The 21,934-nt window shown below is 43.0% G+C and overlaps 1 protein-coding gene across 1 annotated transcript in view; it reads left to right on the top strand.

The window, feature by feature from the left end:
- The first annotated feature begins 301 nt into the window (after positions 1 to 301).
- The window catches only part of LOC106575569 (interleukin-1 receptor accessory protein-like 1), a 401,023-nt gene continuing 379,390 nt past the window's right edge, over positions 302 to 21,934 (top strand). Inside the window, exons 1-2 of the mRNA XM_045699173.2 lie at positions 302 to 1,244; positions 20,177 to 20,278. Coding sequence (XP_045555129.1) covers positions 20,197 to 20,278 — 82 coding nt within the window. The 5' untranslated portion in view covers positions 302 to 1,244; positions 20,177 to 20,196. The remainder of the gene's footprint in view (positions 1,245 to 20,176; positions 20,279 to 21,934) is intronic.

Below are 21,934 nucleotides of genomic sequence, written 5' to 3'. Positions count from 1 at the left end.
CGGTGAAGCCTTATCATTTGATATTGTTCAACTTGTGTTGACATCATGACTTCTTGGGGCATGTCCAACTCCAAACGTACATTTCTCACCTATGCCATGGGTTCCCAAACTTTTTCAGTCAGGCCCCCCTTCCAGCATTGGAGAACACCCCCCCAGGACCGAGATTGGGAAACCCTGCTCTAAGGTACGCAATAATTGACATGACAAGAGGGATACTGATGATGCACTACCCAATTTGATGCACAAAACTGATGATGCACTACCCCACTACCCAACCTACCACTCACGCGTCCCACAGTTTGGGAACCACTGGCCTATGCAAAGATGACTCGATTGATAAATGTAGTAATAGTGGACGGTTGGTCTCGGTAGTGTGAGTCTGACCGGAATCTTATCTTTTTTTTCCATTGGGCGGCAGTACGTCTATCTTTAAACTTGAGAACTGCATTGCCTACCCGTCCACATAGTGACTGCGATCTAGCGAGGGCGGGGGAATTAATCTGGTTTCTGGAAACCACTAAATGCAAATTAACTGCAAGGAAAATACAATTCAGACCTGTATTTCTCGTTTCATATTTGGACTGTATGCGCATCTGTTTTCTCCATCCACGGAATTTTTCCACCAGTGCGTCTGTTGGTGCACGAGGACTGCGCGGGCTCTTGGATTTGGAGGACGGATCCATCAAACTCGGATTGTGAGTGTTCGCATAGCGGTACACTGAAGGAAAACCTAATCCGATGTGGTATTACAGAATACTTGTGAAATATAGCCTACATTATAGATAGCTCTCTGCCGCGCTGCAGCCTGTGAGGACCGCACGAGTTTTTTGGGTGGAGAAATTGTGTTTCGCAGCGGAGAGGTTTGGGTGACTATTTATAACCAAGGATCGGCAGTCTGGAATGTTTGATTTTCTCCTTCATTATATGTCAACCTTTTTCTCCTATCATAGTAGATTTTCCCACCGCCGCCGGTCTCAATATTATTTTCAAGTGATCATCTGCACCTTTTTTATTCGGCACTGAAAAAAACAGATGATATGCATATGTTCTTTGGATTAGACCTCCCTGTGGACAACTTGGCTTTTGCGTGAATGGGATAGCTGTGTATTAGGCATATTGTTCAACGACCGTTGTATAAGGAGACGAGGCGTGTTATTAGCATTAGCCTACACCGGCATAGTGATGGTGAGCTTTTATGATCTGAACTGACAGTGGAATAGGATCATTTTGGAAACTGCTTGTGGGTAAGTTCATATGTTTTATTATCAGTGCAGCGATATAAAGTTTCTTGATTAAAACATTTACATGTACTCAATGCAACACATTGATTCTGTGGTCAGGAGGCTATTCTACTTTCTTACCATGAAAAACATTCCGATTTTTTGTGAAACCTGAATGTTATATGTAGCAATTTGAATGAGCTCCTTCCATAGTAGCTGTGCCTTTAGTCCCTCGAGTTCTCCACCTCGCAGCAGTTTATGCGCATTGTGAGGAATGTTCGTTTCTACAGCTCGTTACGCATAGATTCGGATGCGTTGGGCACTAGAGCACTCTTTGGGGATGTTTGAAATTGTGTAATGTTCATTGCGCAAAGGCTACATTTCGCTGCTTGATAAGCCTACTGTAATAGGCTACATTTCGCTGCTTGATAAGCCTACTGTAATAGGCTACATTTCGCTGCTTGATAAGCCTACTGTAATAGGCTACATTTCTCTGCTTGATAAGCCTACTGTAATAGGCTACATTTCGCTGCTTGATCAGCGTACTGTAATTGATTTGAACAGATTTATATCTGTTAAAAGTTGTAACTCAGTGAAAATAAATGTGCACTGCAGCAATGGCACATTATTGCTGAAAAATAGAAAGATTTTATGGCAAGAGTGAAACGATCATGTCTCTGATCATACAGTGTGTGCGTGCATAGATGTGTGTGTGCGTTCGCGTTAGTGCGTGCTTGTGTGTGTCCACGATGGAAATATATATATATTTTTTATGTAGGCTCATTATATGCAAACCGTTAGCTGTAGTTGTGTTACCTTTAATATATTTTACAAATATGATATTTCAACAGATAGGGAATTTAAGATATAGCCTGTTTAGACTATGGCGTAACGGCAGGTTGCAAAGTTGTGTGGAGCTGGAAAGATGCGTGTGTCCATCCTCAGCTGCAGATGGTGAACTAAATCCCAAAACCATTGGAAGACGCGCGCGGCATTGATCTGTTCGTTCACGTGAAGTGTGCGAATAGGTCACCAGTGAATTCCACCTTGAAATGAAAGTGACTGACACATAGCACAGGAAAATTACGATTTGGATCTTGGATTACCCACTAAACTACTAGGTTTTAGCCACTGTGCCGTCAATGCATATTGGCCGGTGAAGGGATAATGGATGTACCGTTTCTCTCACATCCCAGACCCCCGAAAAGATGACAAGGTCGACATAAGCAACATTCAAGTGCTGTTTAACCCGTGGTGCTGAAATGACAGCTCCCAGAGAGTCGACCGTTTGAAGAGAAGAGCGTTAACCTGTGGTGTAATCATTAGTCCACACCGTTGCAAACAGTTTGGACTAAAGCAAGAGTTTCTATTGGATAAATCCAGGCAGGTCCCTCCCCGTTTCGTTCCGTTTGCTTCCGTTTGGTTCTGTTTGGTTCCTAGTGAATACACCCCTGCATGTGTAGGTTACAACACAGGTGTCTGCCTCAAGCAGACCTACTGCACCAAAACGGTGAAATTCACTTTATTTGTCTGGACATGCAATTTTGCTCTAGCTAGCCTATATCGTGTGCAGTCAAGATGTATGCCAAGTGTATATTGAAACCCGATCATCAATACAGGACCAAGGGAGAGAAATGAAGTTGCTCAAGGCACGCAGGACAAAACGATTTTCAATGCGTCTCCTGCTGCTTTCACTCAATTCCTTTGGGTTGATTCAAACACAGCAGCAACGTTGCAGAAGACATGCTTCTTAACCCGCTGGGCATACACTGGTTGAATAAACGTTGTTTCCAAGTCGTTTCAATGAAATTATGTTGAACCAACATGGAATAGACATTTCATTGACGTCTGTCCCCTGGGAAGGAAGGCCCGGTGGTCAGATATTGAGCTGGCTTGAATGCTTCTCACAGTCATTGATATAGAGCTTTGACAATATAGACACTATTCAGATTATAATGATTCATCCATTTCAATTCACAATGTGATGCAGGTCATGGTCCTGCATTAGTTGCATTTTGTTACATTAACACGCACATCATTCAAATATAATGTGTATTTTTAATACTGTATGTCCAGTAATGACACAATAAGCATCCAAATGTATGATTTGAAGGACCACAAGACAGCACCGGAGATTTCCGGGCTCATTATCACATTGGTTGCATGCATGCATTCTGGTTAGCATCTGCATATGTTCAGGGGAGCCATCACAACCACTGATCTCCTCCTTGATTGATACTTTTAATTTTCAAGGAGCTGTAACCGAGGCTCCACCCCCAACCTGCAGTCAAGCGGCAGAGAGAGAGTCAAAGGCTTTCAAATGATGGAGTTCATTAATGTTGTGGGAAATAAGGGTGTCTGGCTATGGAACATTGGCTCAGTGCTGAGGAGTGATTGGAACAATTGGTTAGGATTTGTGAGGGAGGCACTGAGGGAAGGGGCGCCTTTATCGTTGTTATTAGATTACATTAATAAGACTCTGATGGAAATGAAAGAACACTGGCTTTGAGGGGAGAAGGAATGAGAGAAGGAGAGAGAGAAGGGGGAGAGAGAGGGAGCTAGGGAGGGTGAGAGATGGTTGGGATTGAGAGGAGGGATGGAAATAGAGAGAAAGAAAGAATGTGAGAAAAGAGAGAGTAAGGGAGAGAGAGAGAGAGAGACGGAGAGGGAGAGAGAGAGAGATCAAGAGAGAGAGGGAGAGAATGATGTCGAGAAAGAGACCATAAAATTTGTCACCATGTCATTGGATTTAGGTTAAAAGTTGGGTAAAAAAAAAGAATCCCTTAAGGTGATTACTTTTTGCAAATCCAAGCAGTTTTCCACTTGTAAACAATGTTGATTCAACCTGTTTTTGCCCAGTGGGTTGTAAGCCTATAGAATACTAATTGTAAGCCATTAAATACACTGTAGGTACAAAAGTATGTGGACACCCCTTAAAATTTGTGGATTTGTCTATTTCAGGCACACCCGTTGTTGACTGGTGTATAAAATTGAGCACACCGCCATGCAATCTCAATAGACAAACATTGGAAGTAGAATAACCTCACTGAAGAGCTCAGTGACTTTCAACTTTACTTTCTACTTGACTTCCAACAAAACAATTAGTCAAATTTCTGCCCTGTTATAGCTGCCCCGGTCAACTGCAAGGGTTGTTATTGTGAAGTGGAAACGTCTATGAGCAACAACGGCTCAGCCGCAAAGTGGTAGGCTACACATGCTCACAGAATGGGAGCGTCGTCCTTGGTTGCAACACTCACTACCGAGATCCAAACTGCCTCTGGAAGCAACGTCAGAATAATAACTGTTTGTCGGGAGCTTCATTAAAATGGGTTTCCATGGTCGAGCAAGATCACCATGCGCAGAGCCAAGTGTCGGCTGGGGTGGTGTAAAGCTCGCTGCAATTGGACTCTGGAGCAGTGGAAATGCGTTCTATGGAGTGATGAATCACGCTTCACCATCTGGCAGTCCGACGGACGAATCTGGGTTTGGTGGATGCCAGGAGAACACTACCTGCCCCAATGCATAGTTCCAACTGTAAAGTTTGGTGGAGGAGGAATAATGGTCTGAGGTTGTTTTTCATGGTTCGGGCCAGGACCCTTAGTTTTAGTGAAGGGAAATCTTGCAATGACATTCTAGACTATTCTGTGCTTCCAACTTTGTGGCAACAGTTTGGGGAAGGCCCTTTCCTGTTTCAGCATGACAATGACCCCGTGCACAAAGCGAGGTCCATACAGAAATGGTTTATCGAGATCGGTGTGGAAGAACTTGACTGGCCTGCAAAGAGCCCTGATCTCAACCCCATCGAACACTTTTGGGATGAATTGGAATGCCGACTGTGAGCCAGTCCTAATCGCCCAAAATCAATGCCCGACCTCACTAATGCTCTTCTGGCTGAGTGGAAGCAAGTCCCCGCAGCAATGTTCCAACATCTAGTGGAAAGCCTTCCCAAAAGAAATCTTGAAAGAAATCCAATTCCCTAGATGAGTTTTCAGCCTCTTTTCTGCCCAAGTATTTAAAATAAATCCTAGATCCACATTAAAGCAATCAGAGGCTATTGATCTGACACTGAGCTATTTATTTTTGCTGGCAGCATTCTCTCCATGTAAAGACATGTTTGATAGATCAGGTAGATTACTAGATGTCCAAGCATCAGTCACTGAGCCCATAGAACATCTAAGACAAGGCAGCTGTATGAATACCAAGTCACTGTTTCAGCCTGTCTGTACTGTCACATTCATGCTGCTACAATTCATTAGAAATATCTTTCTGAGTAGCAGAGAGGGAACTAAAAGGAACCCTTGGAAATGGAAATCATCTAAACGGACTTTGTTGGAGGGATGTAGTCTTTATAAAAACACTTGTGCTTCAAAATAGGCCCCTCTTTACAATTGTGGCCCTACAGCTCTCCACTGCTCTTCTCAAAGCCCTCTGTCTGATTATCATTCAGTGGAGGCTAACAGCAAAACACATTTTCTCTCTTATTTCTTTAGATCAGGCGATCTCAGATCAAGAGAAAAAAATACCATCTCTCTACAGAAATGAAGCTATCCAAGCTTCTATCTCTCTGTCAGGTAGGCAGTGTGAGTGTATGGTACACATCCAACCATGGAATCAGCCGCTTGACTTTATTTAGCCTTTGAGTGTTTTGGCAGCCCTATCATAACAGAGACAAGCTAATGTAGCTACATAAAAGTCATAATGGAATCGTTTTCCAACTGTCTGCTTATATTGTAGCTCAGGAAACATATGGGGAACCTCCCAGAGGAACTGCTAGAAGATGAAAAACTGGTCAATTGTTTCACACACTGAAATAAAGATTGAAGCGATGAAAGTGTAGTCCTACTCCCCACAGATGAAATTGCATTCTAAGGTGTAATCAATTTTTTTTCTTCCTTCTATCTATTTTTTTGAAAGCTTGAGGCAAGGAAAATAAAAAGCTGATGGTTTGTCAGAGATAGAGTGTGCAGTCCAGAAGCTGGCCTCGATGATGGAATTATCATTTTCACCCCTTTTCCCCCAAAGCTGTATCCCTGCAATGTTTGCATGTGATCCTAAAGGAGCATAGACTGCTTAGAGGATGAAGTCGATGTGTTTTAGATAGTTGGGAGATAGGCGTGTGAAAGGAGATGGAAATTGTCATGCGGGTAAAAAGCAAAATGGGCAATTTTTCCTTCAATTTGTCCCTTCTCCATTCGGAGCGCTGCTGACCCATTCATGAAGACTCTGTAGTGACACACAGCGCATTACCACAGAGATAAACCTTCCCTCACAATTTGCCTGCGTTTAAAACTAACAGAGACCTTGGATATCTTGTGCTGCCAGCTGAATGTCTTTCCAATACAAGAAGTAGAAGACAACATGCACCGACTCAGCGTTCCTGACCAATGATATATCCTCAAGAGAGAAGTGTCCAATTACACAGAGAGCATGTGTTCACATGCCGTTTCTTAAGACTCCTCATTCACAACACTGTGTTGTTAATTTCATGTATTTTTCACCCTAGGCTAGTCAATGACAAAGGGGAACACATTATTGTAGTTGTGTTGCTAAACAAACACCAGGGCTGTGGTCTAGATGTGAATGTCATATTATTTATGGGCCCTGTTTCTTACCCAGAATGCTGCTGCTGTGTCAACTGCGAATTCGACTGCGAAGCCGTTCCTTGGCGAGAGCCAGCGTTCTCCATGGGCCCTCCACATATCCCCACCAACCCCAGCGAGAGTGGCCCTCAATAGGCCCTGATTTATTGGGCCACTTTATGAGAAGGGCCTGGGGAGTCGGCTCTCCTTGTCCTCCGATATTGAATCCCGCCTTCCTCACATGGAGTGTTTTTTCCCACATTGTTTGTCAATGCAGTAAATATGTGTTGTTCCTGTCGTGCTCTCCATGGTAACTAGACCCCTCCCTTCCAATCCTCCTTATCCTGTCAGTTTAGTCTTGATTGCTGGTGCTGGCTCCATTTCAGGACATGGTGCCACTCAGAGATGATACAATCAGAGCAGCAAATAGTAGGCTGAGGGGGTACTGATAGGAAGGAGGGAGGCAGGGAGAGCGGGAGAGAGAGAGAGAGAGAAAGGGAGCGAGAGAGCGAAAGGGAGGGACAGAGAGAGAGAGAGAGAGAGAGAGAGAGAGAGAGGGAGAGAGCAAGAGAGAGAGGGATTGACAGAGAGAGGGATTGAGAGAGAGAGAGAGAGAGAGAGAGAGAGAGAGAGAGGGAGAGAGAGGGAGAGAGAGAGAGAGACATGCCAGTCTGCAAATTCAGGTCTATAGTAACTCCAACAGAGTTTTCCCTCCCCACTCCCTGGCTCTTTCAGCCGCAACACTTGTCTGGTTCTTCGGGTTGACTTTTCAGCAGACAAATTGACCTTTTTTTGCCTTGGGTTCTTACTGTCTTTTCCCTCTGTTTTCCATTGAGTGAGCCATTGAACCGGTTGTTAGGTGGCTGGAGTTCTAGTTCCGTGTTCCGCTCCCCCTGGGGCTATACCCTCTGAGACCATCATGTGACGCCCTTGTGGCTCTACAGTGTTTTGGCTTATTAAATGTGAACGTGAGGGCAGTGGTTCAATAAGCCTCCAGTTTCAGGCATGCTTATCTTCATCCAGTTGAGGGAATGGGGGAATTGTTACGTGTGTATGTTGAGTAACAACCCTCCATTTATGTTTACATGTTAATAATGAAGACCAGTAAGTCCACTTTCCAGCCATGCTCAGAGGAAGCTGGGATCTATCATGGGAAGCCTCACAATGTTACAGGATTATATAATGCATATATATTGGCAGAAAAGTCATCTGACTATAGAAATTAGCTTTAGGAGCTATTGTACTCCTAGGAATGGGACCTATTCTTATACTGTAGTACTTGTAGCCAGCCAATTTTACAATTCGCCGCCTCTCGCCCTATCCCTCCTCCTCCCACCACCCTAACACATGCAATCTACTGCAGTCATCAGTGTGCATATCCTTTGGAATAACAGTAGTAGAAGTCTGTTTCACAGTTCACCAGCTGCTGTGTTTCAGTTTCCTCCCCAGTAGACTGAGTTGATCCTACTGATGGATGATGGAGCAGTATACCAGCTCTAGAAGACAGCCTTGTATCAATCATCCTGGCTTCCAGCTACTTCCTCCTTGGCCCTCGTCCCACCTACCTGCCTGCCTGTCAGCCATATCCCCCCCCCCTCTCCTTTAATGAGTGGAGTGGAGGGGTGGGTGTCTCCTCCCAACTAGATTGGCCCTCAGTAGGGAACAGTGTCAAGTCCCATTTGAGTGGGATGATTGGATCTGAAGAGGTTTCTCTTGGTGTCAAGTGTAGTGGATGGAGGGGACTTTGGATGGCGGGATAAAACGGAGACAGGTGACGGCTGCTGGATAGGTTGGTCTCTCTCCTTTTCTGGAAAAGTTTGCAGAACTCTGGAGAAATGAAGTGCTCTTGTACACTATAATATCTTTCTTTGTACTGTTGACGGAACTCAGTAGAAGTGATCTTATACAATATACTGTACTATATTTATTTGTACTGTTAACATAAAGTTATCTTGTACAATATGAGAAATAAAGTTATCTTATACAATATCATAGCTTTCTTTATACTGTTGACACAACTCAAGAGAAATTAAGTTCTCTTATACAGTATGATATCTTGAACTGTTGACAGAACTCAAGATAAATGAAGTTCTCTCATAGAATATAATATCTTTGTGCTGTTGACAGAACTCAAGAGAAATGAAGTTCTCTCATAGAATATAATATCTTTCATGTACTGTTGACAGACCTCTGGAGAAATGAAGTTCTCTTAAACAATATAATATATTTCAATGTACTGTTGACAGAACTCTGGAGAAATGAAGTGCTACTTCCTATAGAATATAATATTATTATTTGTACTGTTGACAGAACTCAGGGGAAATGAAGTTCTCTTATACAATATACTATCTTTCTATATACTTTGCTCATGGACAATTCTATATGAATCAACATACTTGTTTAGTGTGGTGAGCTTTCATAGCAGGTTAAGGTTTATGGAAACTGTGATTTTGGGGTTGTAAACTATGTCTGAACAGCTCTGTCATTTCCATGTCAAAGGGTTGAGCTGAGTCTTGCTCAGCAAGGGGAAAGAATGGGCCATAAAGCCTAATGCGTTGCCTGAATAATGCAGGTGTGCAATTTCAATAGTGGTGCAGCGAGCGAGCGGTCTGAGCAGTACTGTGTGTTTGGAGGAGAGATTTGAGATGGATGGCTTATCTTTTATTAAACATGCAGTCGGTGTGGAGGGGAGGCTACAGTACTGACAGAAACTCTGCTCTCTTCTCCCTCCTCTTCTCCTCCTGGGGATGATTTATCCCCTCCTCCCTTCCCTCTCTCTTGTCCTCAGCAGCCTCCGTTTTCATCCTCAGGACGGGGCTACAGCCGGGCTCTCCCCTGGACCCCTGAGCCCCCTCCCCCGCCACGGCCTATCCAATAAGAAGGCTTCATTAGTTTTATCTTTATTTCCCTGCCGCTCGGCTATGGCTGGGCCGAGCTGGGATACAGAGGGCGTTAGTAGGCAGGTCAGAGATCTGAGGGGGATTGAACAGGAGTCCTCCAGGTCCTGTTTTCTCAGGTTTTACTGAGCTGAAACGATTGGTAGAGCAGAGCAGAGAGGTAGCAGAGGTTGATAAGGATGGGGGGGGGGGTGAATCTGTAGTGAATTGGATTTCAAATTAGGGCTATGTGGTGTGTGTGCTGTGTTGCTAATTATGTATAGCTATCTCCTGTCACCTCCAAAGTGAATATCGGTACTGACTGAGCACTGCTGCCTTCCTGGAAGCTTTTTGGAAAGGTGACAGGTAATGCTTGAGATCTAGCATCATTGCCATGCATTTAATCACTGTAGCGTTGAGGTACATTATGAAATTAAAACTTCATTCATGTTGACTTTAAAAGCTTCTTAGCTTGAACCAAGGAAAATTACAACCACTAAGGGCAATGAATTGCCAATGATTAAGGGTATATAAAACTTTGTTTTAGACTTCGCTGAAACAGCAGAGAGTAAGTCTTGTTCTTGTCAGGTGGGAACGGGGACTTGTTACAGACATCACTCTCACTGTTATTTCAGAAGTGGACAAATCGGGTCAGATTGCTCTGTGTCTTTTCCCCACAAGAGAAAATAGCAAGCTGCCTGTAAATTGTTCTCTCCCCATTCTCTCTGTGATTCACTCAAAATAAAGTCTCCCTCTGTCCTGGCCACGTGACCAGCAGTTCTCATATTGTCAGAATACAGGCCTTCACCTCTGCATCAAGTCTATTTAATTGGCAGCAATAGTACTCCTTGCCTGGCACACAAAGCGCTTATGGGAAATGAAGTCCTTATTGCCTCATGAGGTGGCCATTTTGGGGTCCAATCCACTGATTGTGTCACACATGACTTCTCTAGGTGATTCATCTAAATAAGCTGAGGGGCCATTTTTGGGAAGCTGTAGCAGGTGGTGTTAGAACAGTGCTCTGCACCTCCTGCTTATTAACCCTGAACCCCAATGGCCGGGAGACTTGAGCCCACTGGCTCACAGTTGCATCACTATCTCTGGCTTCACAGAAGAATACAAATGATGCAAATCATTCACCAATTAGAGAACTTTTCCCCTCACTGCATGATTCAAAAGGAGAGACAGAGTGGAAGTGGAAACAAGTGTATAATTTTCTATTTTGACACCATGTAGAAGGAAATTGGCTGTGATTTTTAAATTGGTTAACTTGACTCTATTAGAACATGTCACTCATAGAAGTGGTAGCAAAAAGGTGTTATTTCACAATTTTCAGGTAAAATACAATACCTTGCACCTCATGAGACATTTCAACCTCAAGTATTGACCCACCTGTGGTGCCTTCGCTTTCTGCAAAGGATTCAAGTTTTCAACAAGGTGTCACACTAGTTACGTGCAGTGGTAGAGAATGACACCAGCCACAAAGAGGCATTGCACTCTATTTCATGCTGTTTCGGGCTGTTTCTGGTCCATGGTGGAACTGGAAGCCCTGGGACCTACACTATAACAGCATGCACAGCTTTTCAGGTCCACAGTCCAGCTGATTTCAATCCTGGGGTCTGATTTCTACATGGGAACCCAGGTGTGTGCACTGCCCAGCCAATCAGCGATATTCATTATAGCGATTGCCAGGGAGGAACTAAGCAGGGCTGTTGAACTCAAGGGCGTTAGTGAGTCGTGCTCCCCAGCAATACAGACTCATAACTGGCTTCCACTGAAACAACCGTGATTGTAGCACCTGGAAACCTATAAGTTACAGTCCTTAGATCAATCAGTAGTTACCCTGGACTCTAGCTCTGCCACCTTCCACTGCAGATGCGGAAGGGCAATATCGGCAGATGCTGTCACGTCCTGACCATAGTAAGATGTGATTTTCTATGGTAGAGTAGGTCAGGGCGTGACTGGGGGTGTTTTGTGTTTTTCTATGTTTTCTATTTCTATGTTTAAGTTCTAGTTTTTCTATTTCTATGTTGTTGTTTTTTGGGTTGATCTCCAATTGGAGGCAGCTGGTCCTCGTTACCTCTGATTGGAGATCATATTTAAGTAGGGGTTTTTCTTCCCGGGTTTTGTGGGTGATTATCTTTTGAGTAGTGTTTGTTTCGCTCTGCGTCACGGTTTGTTGTTTTGTAAATTCAGTTATTTATGTTTTTAAATGTGGAACTACAACCACGCTGCACTTTGGTCCGATCCTTTCGACAGCCGTGACAGATGCAGTGGATTGAGAGGCAGCCCATGCAACAAAAAAACAAATACTGTATCTCTAGCTTAAACAGGCGTATTTTGATGGTGACTTTTTCAATTATGTTAATTCGATTTCCACAGGGGCGCGGCAATTGTAGGCCAAGGGTTAAAGTGTGTTCAGGGAGAGAGTGTATAGTGCATGGAACAGCTTGAATTGGTAATAGTTAATAATGTATGTCCTTTAGGAAGTTACTGGCAGCATACAGACAAACTGTCCTTTCTCACTCTCTCTCCCCCTTTTCATTTTAGTCATTTAGCAGATGCTCTTATCCAGAGCAACTTACAGTAGTGAATACATACATTTCATAATTTTTTTTCTTTTTTTTTTCTCTGTACTGGTCCCCCGTGGGAATCAAACCCACAACCCTGGCGTTGCAAACACCATGCTCTACCAACTGAGCCACACGGGCTCTCCTGGCATGGCACCTGATATCTCCTCCAAACTTTTCCATATACTCCACTCCTTTCTGTATCAGCAGTATGATGGTGGATGGGGGGGATCAGATATTCTGAAATTGAATAATTTGGTTTGCAAAATTCTGCGAACGTTTAATAAATTCTCTGGTTTTTCACGAAATCCCGGTTGGAGGATCCCCGGAATCAGGCGGGAATAAGCACAAAATCTGGTATCCTACAACCAGGATTTCTAGAAAACCAGGGAATTTCTTGAACTTTGCAAGAATTTTGCAACCCTAGGAATAATTCTGTGTGCAGAGTGTGTGGATGTAGGTGTGTTGAGGGTATAAGTGATTGCAACTGTTTCTCACAAATAGAAATGTTAATAACTTGCAAAGGCAGCAGGCAGATAAGGTTTTTTCCTCTGCTCCTCTACGGAGAGAGGGGGACGAGGACGAGGAGATGGTGAAAAGAGGGAGGGAGGGAGGAGAGAGGGGGACAAGGACGAGGAGATGGAGAAAAGATGGAGGGAGGGAGGAGAGAGGGGGACGAGGACGAGGAGATGGTGAAAAGATGGAGGGAGGGAGGAGAGAGGGGGACGAGGACGAGGAGATGGAGAAAAGAGGGAGGGAGGAGAGAGGGGGATGAGGACGAGGAGATGGAGAAAAGATGGAGGGAGGGAGGAGAGAGGGGGACGAGGACGAGGAGATGGAGAAAAGAGGGAGGGAGGGAGGAGAGAGGGGGACGAGGACGAGGAGATGGAGAAAAGATGGAGGGAGGGAGGAGAGAGGGGGACGAGGACGAGGAGATGGAGAAAAGAGGGAGGGAGGGAGGAGAGAGGGGGACGAGGATGAGGAGATGGAGAAAAGATGGAGGGAGGGAGGAGAGAGGGGGACGAGGACGAGGAGATGGAGAAAAGATGGAGGGAGGGAGGAGAGAGGGGGACGAGGACGAGGAGATGGAGAAAAGATGGAGGGAGGGAGGAGAGAGGGGGACGAGGACGAGGAGATGGAGAAAAGAGGGAGGGAGGGAGGAGAGAGGGGGACGAGGATGAGGAGATGGAGAAAAGATGGAGGGAGGGAGGGAGGAGAGAGGGGGACGAGGACGAGGAGATGGAGAAAAGATGGAGGGAGGGAGGAGAGAGGGGGACGAGGACGAGGAGATGGAGAAAAGATGGAGGGAGGGAGGAGAGAGGGGGACGAGGACGAGGAGATGGTGAAAAGAGGGAGGGTTTGTTAGAAGACATATTATTCTGTGCTGGTGCTCCTCTAGTAAGAGGCACTAGTGAGAAAGGGCCCTTCTCTGGCAGAACCTTCAAGACAGTAATTGAATTTGGTTGAATCCAGCGGGGGATAAATACAGGGACTAATAGACAGGGACTAAGAGACAAGGAGGTAGGGGTACGAGGAAAAACAACTGGACAACAACTGCAGTCGACAGTAGATTCTAAGGAGCTTCCTCCTTTTGCAAACCCTGCTAATTCAATGGTTATGGACCATCAGTGAGTTGCTTGTTTGCTTGCGTCATGGATCGCTGCAGCAGGGGGGTAGTAGGCTACACTGCACTACAACACGGAGCTCATGTCAATTCTCATGCTCCCCTCCCACACTGTGGGCTGTGTAAATAGCTAGCACTTGATTCTCTGCTCTCAGTATTGGGGAAAACACACTCTGAAATAACAAGAGGTTGATATTCACATATTATCCAGGATCCACTTGAAGTCACTGATTATGAGAATTATGATGGTAAATGTTTTATAGCACTTAATTTTACGGCACATAGTTTCCCAGCTGTTTACTAAGCAATGGCATGGTAAATGGTCATTACACAGTAATAACCTAGGAATGACTGTTTTAGTGACCTATTCACAATTAAACAGACCTATCTATGTATCACGGAACAACTAAATATCCGCCTTGCGTTTTCAATCCAAACCGCTGCTACAGTAGTGAGCTTGCAGTTCCAGAAACGTATTATGGTAATATTTTGAATTCTGTCATATGTTTAATCCTATAATCCCTTATTTATTCTGTTTTTGATATACTCTGGACTATGATCAGTCTGCTGCAATAGCACCTGCAGACGACTTGTTCGCTCATCAGTAACGATGTACTGAGGTAGACAAATACGCCTCTATTGTTATTCAGGGATTTTATTCAATAGCACCAACTTCAAGTACCTCCTATCGCATTGAACACCATGTATCTTCGTCTTCTTTTTAAAATATTTTGTATTTATTTCATGTTTATTTAACTAAGCAAATCAGTAAGAACAAAATCTTACTTACAATGACGTCCTACCAAAAGGCAAAATGCCTCCTGTGGCGACGCGGGCTGGGATTAAAAATGTAAAAATAAAATAAAAATATAGGACAAAACACACATCACAACAAGAGCGATACCACACCACTACATAAAGAGAGACCTAAGACAACAACACAGCATAGCAGCAACACATGACAACAACATGGTAGCAACACAACATGGCAGCAGCACAACATGGTAGCAGCACAGAACATGGTACAAACATTATTGGGTGCAGACAACAGCACAAAGGGCAAGAAGGTAGAGACAACAATACATCACGCAAAGCAGCCACAGCTGTCAGTAAGAGTGTCCATGATTGGGTCTTTGAAATGGCAACATCATTTACATGCCATGCACTGGCGCCCAATCACAGTTATCACAGGAGGCTAGTAATCCTAGGCGAATGTGTCTATTTAATCATTGTGTTCTCTGTTTGTAAGAGAGGGACCACATCGAGAGTATCTTTGGTGGTAATGTTTGTAGTGACACGAGAGAGAATGCTAATTAAAATGATAAAATTTGGGTGTTGTTTTATCGTTTTAGTGTAGTGAGGGGGTGACTTGTGAAGCGCCGTTAGCCAACTAGCGCCCGGCGCTACAATGGCCCTTTCATAGCGGGGTGGTTTGTGGTGGTGTCGTCATCCTTGGCTGCAGTCTAATCTGGAACTGACACACTAACACTGTCTCCTCAGGCTTATTGTGGTTTACCGGGTTCCCCCTCCAGATTCTGTGTTGTGATTCTGTGTTGTGTCTTTGTCAGGTACTAAATGTCAACGTGAAGGTTTTAAACATTGGAAGCTACCACATGTCAATTGAATTGACAGGCATTGAAATGAGGGAGCTTGCCTCGTGAGATTATTGTCAGTCTTTGGGCTGCTTCTTTATTGGTTGCTAGATCATACAACCACCCCCAAAACAGTGGCCTAACACCCAGAGGAATTCAGATTAGAATTGATTATGTAAAGGATTAGGGAGCAGGTGAAGTTAACATGTTAGTTAGCATGGCATCAAAGCCAGATATATTATTACTCACTACTTTGACACAGCTTCTTCTTTGATGGAGTTCATTTTATATGGGTGCATGATGATAAATCCTTAAAGAGAGGAATAAAAATAAAACTTTTGGAGAATGGATTTGCATACTGGCATAATTTTTTTTAAAGGCATTTGTTTTAACCTTTATTTAACTAGGCAAGTCAGTTAAGAACAAATACTTATTTTCAATGACGGCCTAGGAACAGTGGGTTAACTGCCTTCTTCAGGGGCAGAACGACAGATTTGTACCTTGTCAGTTTAGGGATTCAATCTTGCAACCTTTCGGTTACTAGTCCAACACTCTAACCACACGCTGCCGCCCCGATTGCAGATGTGTAGGCAGCTGCAGAACATGATATCAAATATTTGTTTTCCCCATTTTGATCTATGATCCAGATGAGTAAATGATGATTAAATTATTTGCACGTGGCATAATCTGAAAGCCACATCTCATTCAAAACAACAGCTGTGTTTACACAGGCAGCCCAATTCTCATCTTTTTCAACTAATTCGTATTTTGACCAATCACATCTGATCTTTTCACATCAGATCTTTTTCAGAGCTGATCTGAGTGGTCAAAAAAGCCTTTTTTGTCCAGGCCTTAAAACATTTTTTGTAGGGTCCTGTGCAGTTGTAAATCAAACAAATACATGTGTGAACACCAAAGATTTTTTTCAATTTCAACTTATTTTAAAAGAAATAGAAAATTGTGCAAGGGTGCCTTCTACTTCTACTATCTTGTGTAATCCACCTTCAATATGTTGATTGGATGTAATTGACCTTAAGAATCTTTTACTCATGACCTTTTACCTGGTGTGTTTTGACACATAGCCTTACAATAGGCCTACATACATACAGTGCCTCCGGAAAGTATTCAGACCCCTGGACCTTTCCCACATTTTGTTACGTTACAACTTAAACTAAAATTGATTAAATAAATAAAAAATCCTCAGCAATCTACACACAATACCCCATAATGACAAAGCAAAAACAGGTTTTTAGACATTTTTGCAAATGTATTAAAAGAAAAAACTGAAATACCTTATTTACATAAGCATTCAGATCCTTTGCTATGAGACTCAAAATTGAGCTCAGGTGCATCCTGTTTCCATTGATCATCCTTGAGGTGTTTCTACAACTTGATTGGAGTCCACCTGTGGTAAATTAAATTGATTGGACATGATTTGGAAAGGCACACACCTGTCTATATAAGGTCCCACAGTTGGCAGTGCATGTCAGAGCAAAAACCAAGCCATGAGGTCGAAGGAATTGTTCGTAGAGCTCCGAGACAAGATTGTGTCTAGGCACAGATCTGGGGAAGGGTACCAAAACATTTCTGCAGCATTGAAGTTCCACTAGAACACAGTGGCCTCCGTTATTCTTAAATGGAATAAGTTTGGAACCACCAAGACTCTTCCGAGAGCTGGCCGCCGACCAAACTGAGCAATCGGGGGAGAAGGACCTTGGTCAGGAAGTGACCAAGAACCCGATGGTCACTGTGACAGAGCTCTAGAGTTCCTCTGTGGAGATGGGAGAACCTTCTAGAAGGACAACCATCTCTGCAGCATTCCACCAATCAGGGCTTTATGGTAGACTGGCCAAACAGAAGCCACTCCTCAGTAAAAGGCACATGACAGCCCACTTGGAGAGTGCAAAAAGGCACCTAAAGACTTTCAGACCATGAGAAACAAGATTCTCTGGTCTGATGAAACCAAGATTAAACTCTTTGGCCTGAATGCCAAGCGTCACGTCTGGAGGAAACCTGGCACCATCCCTACGGTGATGCATGGTGGTGCCAGCATCATGCTGTCGGGATGTTTTTCAGCGGCAGGGACTGGCAGACTATTCCGGATTGAAGCAAAGATGAACAGATCAAAGTACAGAGAGATCCTTGATGAAAACCTGCTCCAGAGCGCTCAGGACCTCAGACTGGGGCGACAGTCCAACAGGACAACAACCCTAAGCACACAGCCAAAACAACACTGGAGTGGCTTCGGGATAAGTCTCTGAATGTCTTTGAGTGGCCCAGCCAGAGGCCGGACTTGAACCCGATCGAACATTTCTGGAGAGACCTGAAAATAGCTGTGGAGCAAGGCTCCCCATCCAACCTGACAGAGCTTGAGAGGATCTGCAGAGAATAATGACAGAAACTCCCCAAATACAGGTGTGCCAAGATTGTACCGTCATACCCAAGACAACTTGAGGCTGTAATCGCTGCAAAAGGTGCTTCTACAAAGTACTGAGTAAAGGGCCTGAATACTAACACTACCGTTCAAAAGTTTGGGGTCACTTAGAAATGTCCTTGCTTTTGAAAGAAAAGCACATTTTTTGTCCATTAAAATAACATAAAATTGATCAGAAATACAGTGTAGACATTGGTAACGTTGTAAATTACTATTGTAGTTGCAAATGGCTGATTTTTAATGGGATATTTACATAGGTGTACAGAAGCCCATTATCAGCAACAATCACTCCTGTGTTCCAATGGCACATTGTGTTAGCTAATCCAAGTTTATCATTCTAAAAGCCTAATTGATCATTAGAAAACCCTTTTGCAATTATGTTAGCACAGCTGAAAACTGTTGTTCTGATTAAAGAAGCAATAAAACTGGCCTTCTTTAGACTAGTTGAGTATCTGCAGCATCAGCATTTGTTGGTTCGATTACAGACTCTAAATGGCCAGAAACAAAGAACTTTATTCTGAAACTCATCAGTCTATTCTTGTTCTGCGAAATGAAGGCTATTCCATGCAAGAAATTGTCAAGAAACTGAAGATCTCGTACAACGCTGTGTACTACTCCTGTCACAGAACAGCGCAAACTGGCTCTAACCAGAATAGAAAGAGGAGTGGGAGGCCCCGGTGCACAACTAAGCAAGAGGACAAGTACATTAGAGTGTCTAGTTTGAGAAACAGAGATCATGTGACAGATCATGTGACACTTAGATTGCACACAGGTGGACTTTATTTAACTAATTATGTGACTTCTGAAGGTAATTGGTTGCACCAAATCTTATTTAGGGGCTTCATAGCAAAGGGGGTGAATACACTTTTCATTTTTTACATTTATTTATATATTTTTAAACAAGTTATTTTTTTCATTTCACTTCACCAAATTGGACTATTTTATATATGTCCATTACATGAAAACCAAATAAAAATCTATTTAAATTACAGGTTGTATGTAACGGTTGTCGTAGAAAGGGGACCAATGTGCAGCGTATTGAGTGCTCATGATGAAATGTATTTAAACTCAGAACACTCTGAAAACGATCAGCTCACAGTTCTGTCAGGTACATAGACTAAACAGAATACAACTACCCACAAACACAGGTGGGAAAAAAACCCTACTTAAGTATGATCTCCAATTAGAGACAACGAGGACCAGCTGCCTCTAATTGGAGATCATCCCAAAAAATAACCAACATAGAAATAGAAAACTAGAACTAAACATAGATATAGAAAACATGGAAAAACACAAAACACCCCCTGTCACGCCCTGACCTATTCTACCATAGAAAATAACATCTTACTATGGTCAGGACGTGACATTGTAATGCAACAAAATAGGAAAAACGCCAAGGGGAATGAATACTTTTGTAAATGTGATATTTCAGTTTTTTTTTATTATTATAATTTAGAACAATTTCTTAAAACCAGCTTTTGCTTTGTCATTATGGGGTATTGTGTGTAGATTGATGAGGGGAAAAAACAATTTTATCAATTTTAGAATAAAGCTGTAACCAAACAAAATGTTGATGAAGTCAAGGGGTCTGAATACTTTCAAAAGGCACTATAACAAATACTGTACCTCCACTCACCCTTCAGTGGTTCTTGTTATTGATTGTTAGTTTTACAGCCATTCCTACTGGGCACATACTGGTTGAATCAATGTTGTTTCCACGTCATTTCAATGAAATTACGTTGAACAAACGTGGAATAGATGTTAAATCTGTGCCCAGTGGGCTGTTTCACTGTTTTAGATGTATTTATATTTTTTTAGGATTGCAAGCATAAGGGAATGTATGTGGGCTTAAATATTTGTATGATTGCTGCCATTTCCAAATAATAAGTTTGCCTTGATGTTATACTCTATCATGATTTACTTCTTTATGTTGTATTTCATCCTTAAACCATGAAGCAACATATTCAGGATACACTGTTTCCCTTCCAAATCGAATACAGGAGGTGTTCCGTCATGATTCTGGTCTATAGTACGCCGTGCTTTAGACAAAATGACTGTCTAGGAAGAGTGAGGGAGCTGTTGAAGCCAGTTAAAGTGATCTATTGCGTTCAAAATGGTGGGGTGTACTTTGCTCGCTCTTTAGAGGCATACAAACAAAAATGACTGTTTCTTGATTTATGTTTTCTCTACAAAGCGCATTATCTTCTCTAAAGGATTCGTTCATTATTCTTACCTTTATGGATAGTCTCTAACCTCTCTCTCCTCTCCTCTAACCCCATAGGACACTTGGCCAGGTGAAAAATGAAAGCTCCCATCACACTCCAGATTCTTCTCTATGCTGCTGTGGTCCGAGGTTTCAAAACAGTGTCCAAGAGAGGCTCAGGTACGTCTCCATATAACTGTCTGTTAGCTGTCTGTCACTCCAGCCCGGTGGTTGAACCTCTCCAAATATTGGAATCATGGAGAAAAGAAGTGTGTGATTGAGTCAACTAAAGTGTGGTTGGTTGGAGTTGATGTTGTATGATGAATACCCGATATTCAAAGGAAGGTCCAAATGTAATCTTCTGTTTTCCATCAACTTTTAAGTGCAATGGCATTTTTTTATGTTACATTTCTATACCTGTCCATGCACTAATGCTAAGGACATTAAATGCAAACAGCTAACGTTTGTGGTTCTGTTGGCTTTTGGTTCTATTGAGTGCTGTTGGTTCGGGCTCCAATCTGGGCTGCTATATATTATTTACCATCTTCAGGTTGCCTTGGCATTTGTCAATAAGCACTGTCTATCCACGCCTGACATTGACAGATGGTATCTCCATTTCAGAATGTTTGTCTCTCATACACACTCACAGTTCCCTCTCTCTCTTTCTCTCTCTCTCTCCCTGTCCATCCCTCCATAATTCTCTCTACCTTCCCTGATGTGTGAACTTTAAGCCAACAAGAGAACAACTTCGACTGTGATATAGACGAGAGTCAGAATATTCACCCTACTGTACAACAAAACTATTGATCAGCCTGCCACTCTGCTACACTAAGACAGCACCTTCAGCTGCAGAATGGGCTTTAAAAGAAACAGCATTGTGGGTTCTTCTGTAGTGGTCCATGGAACAGTTGGATAATGGATCTGTCTCTCAGCCTTTCCACATGTTTGCGCACAAATGTTGCTTTAACAGCAGTCAACATTCCCTTTGCAATCTCAGAGTCAAGTGCTTTCAACAATGGATGGCATATGCCATTCATCCATACTCCTCAAAGAATAGTCACTTCTCAGTTGAGGTCCTTCAGCATCCTGCATTTCACCACAGTTTCAATAAAATTACCTTGGCTTTGTGTGATATATTGAGAGTCATGGCAAATATAGCAGCATATTATGAAGTAGTATATGATGAAGACATTGCCATGTGTTCATTCTAGATATCAGTGGTATTATACTAAGGGATATCAGTGGTGTTACAGTAAGGGATATCATTGGTATTACAGTAAGGGATATCAGTGATGTTACAGTAAGTGGTATCAGTAAAGGATATCAGTGGTATTACAGTAAGGGATATCAGTGGTATTACAGTAAGGGATATCAATGGTGTTACAGTAAGGGAAATCAGTGGTGTTACAGTAAGGGATATCAGTGATGTTACAGTAAGTGGCATCAGTAAAGGATATCAGTGGTATTACATTAAGGGATATCAATGGTGTTACAGTAAGGGATATCATTGGTTTTACAGTAAGGGATATCAGTGATGTTACAGTAAGTGGTATCAGTAAAGGATATCAGTGGTATTACAGTAAGGGATATCAGTGGTATTACAGTAAGGGATAGCAATGGTGTTACAGTAAGGGGAATCAGTGGTGTTACAGTAAGGGATATCAGTGGTATTACAGTAAGGGATAGCAATGGTGTTACAGTAAGGGAAATCAGTGGTGTTACAGTAAGGGAAATCAGTGGTGTTACAGTAAGTGGTATCAGTAAGCGATATCAGTGGTATTACAGTAAGGGACAGCAGTGGTATGAAGGTGTCTCCCGACTACCCCGCTGACGGCC

This window comes from Salmo salar, chromosome 17, assembly GCF_965601325.2.
Source record: "Salmo salar chromosome 17, fSalSal1, whole genome shotgun sequence".
NCBI classification, from domain to species: domain Eukaryota; kingdom Metazoa; phylum Chordata; class Actinopteri; order Salmoniformes; family Salmonidae; genus Salmo; species Salmo salar.
This window is presented reverse-complemented; position numbering and strand designations above follow the sequence as displayed.